The sequence below is a fragment of the Electrophorus electricus genome, chromosome 25, assembly GCF_013358815.1.
Source record: "Electrophorus electricus isolate fEleEle1 chromosome 25, fEleEle1.pri, whole genome shotgun sequence".
In the NCBI taxonomy this organism is placed as follows: Eukaryota; Metazoa; Chordata; class Actinopteri; order Gymnotiformes; family Gymnotidae; genus Electrophorus; species Electrophorus electricus.
In genome coordinates this window covers 3464954-3471709 of record NC_049559.1, presented here as the reverse complement: position 1 = coordinate 3471709, position 6756 = coordinate 3464954, and the positions used below count along the sequence as shown (strand labels likewise).

Here is a 6756-nt window from a genome sequence, read left to right as displayed (position 1 = left end):
CAGAGTCATCTCCATCATTTCAAACTGCAGAATGCCTCCCTTGGAGCTGCCATAAGCAGAATGGGTCATGTACCAGAGCTGTAATCTCCCTTCGCCGATGGCGGTCTCCTTACCATTGTCTCAAATGAGTGGCCCCAGTTGAAGCTCTCAGCCAGCCAAAGCTGAGCATGCATATATGTTTGTCTTATTCTCATGCTCATTCTGATGGTTATTGGGAGGAAAAATAGGATAATAGCCTTATTAAAGGAATGCAATTTGTGCTGAGGCTGATGTTGAAGATTCATAAATCTATGGTTAAAAAGCCCCACATTTCATCATTCTCTCATTAAATAGGACCAGGTATGTGGAGAAAATTCAGCATCTTAAAGAACACAAGGCCTTGCTCTCTGTCTCAAAGTTTCTAATAACAGATGATGTCCTAAGCATAACCACACATTCACTTCAAATGTTTATGCGTGGACCATAGGTGATTTAGTTAATTGCTTCTTTCATATGAAAGCATAGCTTTAGCCAAAGTGTTGTCGACAACATGGAGCTTATTTCCATATGGACATGAACACTACTAACAGAACCTTCAAATGGATATGAAAAGGCTACTGGGAGCTTGGAATAATGATCAGAAAAAGAACCTGAACTTGTTCCCTGTTCATCAAAGAGCGATCTCTGGGAAAGGGCTTCTCATCAGGGGTGAAAACCAAACGTGGATTTGACCTTTGATGGCTTTGGGCGATTGCTTGTCAAGATCAATATGTTTGCACTTAAGAGAGAGAAAAAGAGTGTCCTCTGTTCTCACAGTCAAACCAGCAGTCTGTTGCACTGATGTTTCACCGAAAGTATTTATTTTCAACCCTTATGCTCCCTCCTACATTTAAAATGATTAAATGAACTCAATGACTTCATATTTTGCATGTATTTTAGATTTAGACATTTCTTAAATCCCTTTGTGAAAGAAGGGCTGAATTTGAAAAAAATTACTTTCCTTTTCCTTTGTTCCCATATATCACAGTATATTACATGGTAAGAAGAAAACTACAAGACTACATGAGGCAGTTTTTCCCCCAGCAAACAGGGGGGAACAATTTTTGCAAATTATAAATTAGCTAATTAAGTGACCTCTTTAAGAGGAGGGAGTGTCCACTTCACCAACCAGAATGTGTGTTCACTCTGGCATGATTGCCTATCTATCAGACTGTGTGTGTACACTGGTCACATCAGGGGAAAAGAAGTTTTAAATAAATCCACTGCAAATTTTCATCATTAGAATACTATTACTATTGCACTACAATGGCTTAATTATGTATAACCCTTAAGATAATTAATTCTGGGGCCAAAACTGATTATATACGCATAAATGGATCTGGTTTATTACTATATGTAATGTGACATGGTGTCAGTGGCAATACATGGAATATGGCTGATTCTGAACGTAGGAACGCTGATGAAGAGTAATATTGTTACTCAAATTATAATTTGGAGTAATTAACATATTAGTCACCTTGTTCTCTTGATATAGATAGATAACGTGTGCCTTTGTTCATAAGTGTTATATTTGTTACAGCTTTGTTTCTAATACATACATGCATATTCAGTCCCATTCAAAAGCCATAGGCCACCCATGAAAATGTAACACTGTTCATCGGGGTACAAGTTTTTAAAGCATGTATCAGATATTTATTTATTTGTGTGTGAGCAGATAAAGACCCCAGCAGAAAAGGTTAAATCGAAGAGTTCCGTGAAGTGAACCAGGAACATAGAGAGCAACAGTATGCTGTGGCGGTGGTGACTATGAAGTGGGAGCCGAGAGGAGGCTGAGGTGTACAAAGAACGAGATCTCTGCTTGACATCAAACGTAGATGTGGGAGTACAGGTCAGTATTATTAATGCCACCACCGGTGCTCCTGGAGTTGCATGGCAGGCAGGCATGGTCTGCTCTCTGAATTGTCACTGGTACACCTTGATGATGTTATTGTGTATTCTCTGGATTTCTCTACCTAATATAGCACTTAGATGACATTTTCACATGGTACTGGAACCACAGATTGAAGCTTCTACCAGACAAGGGCAAGCTGCTTCAGAAGCAGGTCAAGTTCTTGGCTAGGATAATTGAGGGGTGAGACCAGATCCTGAGAAGGTTGCTGCCATTCAAAACTGCACAGTGCCAACTACAGTGAGGCAAATACGAGCCTTCTTGGGGCTTGTGGTGTATTACTGTCAGTTTATTCCAGAGTTTGCAAATTTGGCTCTGTGTTTAACCCAGGTTCGTCTTGGTACTTCGACAGCCAGTTTGTGGCCTCAGAAGATGATGTGGTCTCCATCATGCCCAGATGCCTTTGTTCAATTGAAAACAGCTCTACTCTGTCATATGCTCTTTTTATCATTCCCTTTATTGTATACACGGATGCCAGTAATCAAGGGTTGGGCACTATGTTGGTCCAAGCCCAAGTGAGTGATCATTGACGTCAATCGAACTTTCCAGCCCATGGAATGTAATGATGCCAAATATAGATCCTTCAGGCTGGTGTTTTTGGTATTGAAATGGGCAATCACAGAGAAGTTTAAAGACTATGTATTGTGTGGTTACGTTTATTGTTTTTACATAACATCAATCTAGTAGCCCAATTGCAAACTGCTCATCTGGGGTGGGTTGCCCAACTGTCATCCTTTGATTTTGGGGTGAAGTGCTATCCAGGCAAAGAATATGTTTGATGCTTTGTCAAGACTCCCCAGGCCTATAGCACTTATGGAAAATGCTGCTAGTCTGCAGGCTGTGACTGGTGACCCAGACTACTTTAAAGGGGATGATGGGTATGGGTAGTGGCAGCCTTTCCATGAAAGTGACCCCAATATTCAAAAGGTCATGAGCCTTATTGAGATGGGAACATTGTTGTGGGGGATAACTATGGAAAACGTCCATTAAGAGCCAAGTGGCACCTACAACAAAGGAAGGCACTTGTTGTCCATGATCATGGGTTGTGGCAAAAGGTTACAGATCCTAGTACTCATGGGGTATCTTTTCAGGTCCTCTAGGTGCCAAAATGTTTGGAGGAAGCATCATGAAACTGCCAGGCATGCAGGGGCCAAACAAACTCTGTCAAACATACATGGACATTTTTTTCTTGCCAGGTATGGAGGATGAGGTGCATGATTTTCAGGCTGGGTGCATCACTGGTAGTCTCCAGAAGAATAGAGGAGGTAAGGGCCCTCAGCCATGATTTCTCCCAATCCTTTTTGATGTTTGACAGACATTATTGTTTCCCTGTACAAATTGCTCTGGGTACAGATTTCCCTTTGGATAGGCTTACCAGAGAGGCGAGTGTACATTATAGATTATGTTACGCATAGATTAGGAAAGACTTTTAATTTGATACATCATCTGGCTGTGACAAGACTCCGGGCCAATTGTGGCCAGTGTTGAGCAGGACTTTTCCTTGGTGTTTTTTTTTTTTTTAATAAATAGAGACTCCAGGGGCATAAAAAGGGAACACAGACACATGGTACCTGCATAGTCATTGCATTGCAAACAGAATTGTAACAGCAACAACAAGAGTGTTGTGACAATGGAGCAACACACAATGAGCAGAAAAAGGCCCCAGAAGTGAAGATTGAATCATAGGGATGCATGAAAATATCAGTAATGTAGAGAGCAGTAGAAAACTGTGGTAATAGCAACAAGGAAATGGGAGCTGAGATCGATGTAACTCCACCCAGGTTATTGACCTTCTACACTGGGTGGTAGGCTATGCCTGTTCCTAGGCAGGGGGTGAAGCATTGTCATTCGGTGGAAGTAGAATCGTAATTTATATTTTGTTGCCCTGACAGCAGTGCGCAGCAGGAAAGAGTGTTCCTGTGGGCGGAGAAACCTGTGGTGGATGGTTGACAGATGGATGATTGACAGAAGGACTGTAAGACAGAGATAGGCAGATGTGCATTCATCTCTGAAACCTTCATCTCTGAAACCTGAAACAATCTTCTATTGACTTTGGATAGGTGTTGTTCTTTTCCCTGCCCAAGTGATGCTACACATGTTGAGTGTGTTCTGGGCTCTCTGGCCATGCACAGATGTGGATCTTATTTGAGTTTCAATGTTTAAAGTCATTATCATCATGATTTAAGTCCAAAATCAAAAAGTGATTTGGAAATCAAACCTGGAAGTCAAATTTCTTCATTGTTTTTATTTTATGAATCTATTATATACATTTAATGTTAATGTTTGCATTTAGTTGATTTAGTTAACTTCACCTTTAATGTGTGTGTATTAGATACAGTAACATGATTATTGGCCCAGTGGTTTCATTTAACAGTTACATTAGAGTTTAGTTTAGAGTGTACTTTCTGAATCTCACTGTGAAACTATCCCACCTAAAGAAAGCTTTGGAATGTCTCTTACAGCTGTGGGTGAACTGTCATTTTCCTGTGCAGGAACCTAGCTGCCATTTGTAAGCATAGTTTATCTAACTCAGTTCAGTGTACATCGTGAAACAGAAGACGATAAGACACAGTCCCAAGAAGATAAACCATCGAATGATGCTCCATATTTTGTGGACTGGGGTTTGAGTGAAATTAATCTCTCTGAAAAGGAAAACATAAGAGTGGTATACAATAACACTTTGAGGAACATTTAATCAGGCTCCAGAGGTTTGCTCACAAGAGATACATACCCTGTCATGGTTTGAGGAGTTACTTTTGCTATAACTGTCCTCTTTAATGTTGCTTGTGACATTGATGTTGTTTCAGTTGTCTTAGAAGTTGTTAATGTTCTTGTTGTCACTGGTAATGTAGTTGTGTCTCTGACTTTGAGTTGTGGTGTTGGCTCAGGCACCAAGCACTGCTGTGTTCCTTCTGTAAGGGAACATATGAAATAAACTAAAATGAGTTATATTTAAGAGAAACCAGATGCTACCTTTGCCTTCAGGCCTGAGAAGAAAACCTTCTGACTGTATGGCAACAACAATGCAAATGAATCTATAAATGCAAAACAACAAATAACAACAACAATAACATCTTGTTTTTTAACAGAGCGCTTATTTTGAATAAGACAAAAGATTTTATAACTATGGCTGTATTAAGTATATATTACAGTCAATTGTAATGATAATCTACCACTGCACTTCATTCTTGAAAGAAACCACTGGAAATATGGCATAACTGTGTAAAGAACAAGACAAGTTATCAGTCAACTAACTTTAGTAGCCTCAGTGTATAGTTTATTTGTCATAAAAAGGTCTTAGGTCATATAGATATATCTTTCAAGTTAGGTGACTTTAGAACTGCCTTTTAAATTAAATCTTATAGTGTATCACCTTATATCCTAATGTTATGTAAAAATAAATTTGCCAGTATGAATGTGTGCAGCAAGATTATTTGACATGTCTGTGTAAAGAGAAAAAAAAAAATTCAGAATTATTCTCATTTATTCTGATCCTATTCACCACCTCTAAATGGAAGTTGTCTCACCCTTAGAAATGATTAACTCCACTGCAAAGGACACATGTCGGCTCACTCTTTCAATAGCACACCAGTACCAGCCGCTGTTCTCTGATTTAATGCTCTTCATGTGGATAGAGAAAAAACCTTCGTTTTTATTGTCAGTTATCTCCAGAGGTCCACTGACATGCAGGGGCTGATTTGTTCGTATAAGTATCGAGCAGTGATTAAAATAGTAGCCTTTGCACCAGTACTTTACATTGTTCCTATAGAAAGAATGATACCGACAGGTGATCTGGATGTTTCTGCCAGCACATTGCTTCACTTGATAAGGTCCCGTGAGTACATCACCACCTGCAACTAAACAGGCAGCAAGTTATAGTTCAAGCATGTGCTTAAAGTAGTGTAATGTAATCAATATGAAGCATGACTAGTAGTTTTACATAAGAATCAATATAATCGATATATAATGTATGACTTACTGTTTTCCAGAAGAATCAGGTAAAATATGATCATGTTCAGGCCACCTGCTCATATCAAATGAAATGAGACATTATTTAAAGAAAAGGACTTCCTGCTCTGCAGTTCTGAGGTCATCAACATCCTGTGGCTATAGAACTCATGTAAACACAGGAAACTCTTTGCACACTATCCTTAAGGCCTCATGTGATATACGCATATTGACTGAAACACCTTATGCTTTAACCTGTAGTGTTCTTATGGTAATTGCTATCCATTCTCACCCGAGATGTCAGAAATGAACTCGTCTGGCAACAACAGATAAATGTGATGGGACCACAGTGTCACTGTGAGGTAATGTGATTTGAGGTAAAGGTGTGGCCAGAAATTTACATTTAAAATGAAACCTCTGTGGAAGCTTCAGACTTTTAAATCTCAAAAAGTTGCTTAATGTAGTTATAGAGGTGTTGAATATTAGCCCATCTATTTTGCTTACAAAGGTGTTGAATATCAATGGTACTTAATGTGGTTATATAGGTGTTGAATATTAGCTCACCTAATAGATTTATAAAGGTGTTGATTATCATTCCCTAATGTAGTTAATGAGATGTTGAATATTAGACCACCTAATGTGGTTATGCTGCAAACCTGATATATGGCAGCCATTAGTTCCAACCATAATGCAGCTAAAAACAAACTTCAGGACTGAGAAGGCACTTTATTAGATGCACCTGCCCAGACACACAACCCGTCAAAAGCAGAGTAAAAAGGGGTTGAAAATATACTGAAAAACAATGTCAATTTATGTGATATGAAAAAGGCCTTTTTCAGGGAATGTGATGTTCTGCAAAAATGTAAGTAAATTACGCTTTG

At 39.1% G+C, this 6756-nt stretch overlaps 1 protein-coding gene across 1 annotated transcript; it reads right to left on the bottom strand.

The window, feature by feature from the left end:
- Positions 1–4442: 4442 nt before the first annotated feature.
- On the bottom strand, positions 4443–5942 carry LOC113577427 (CMRF35-like molecule 3). The gene is made up of 4 exons (XM_035523017.1): positions 5907–5942; positions 5455–5784; positions 4659–4839; positions 4443–4569 (listed from the first exon to the last, which is right to left on the bottom strand). Exons 1-4 carry the CDS (start codon positions 5938–5940, stop codon positions 4452–4454), a joined length of 663 nt encoding a protein of 220 aa, XP_035378910.1. The 5' UTR covers positions 5941–5942; the 3' UTR covers positions 4443–4451.
- Positions 5943–6756: the final 814 nt, after the last annotated feature.

Coding starts and splice junctions, on each gene's coding strand:
- LOC113577427 (XM_035523017.1), bottom strand. CDS start 5,940: ATGATCATATTTTACCTGATTCTTCTGGAAAACA. Junction 5,785..5,906: donor CCTGATTCTTCTGGAAAACA/GTAAGTCATACA, acceptor CTGCCTGTTTAG/TTGCAGGTGGTGATGTACTC. Junction 4,840..5,454: donor GGAGTTAATCATTTCTAAGG/GTGAGACAACTT, acceptor GTTCCCTTACAG/AAGGAACACAGCAGTGCTTG.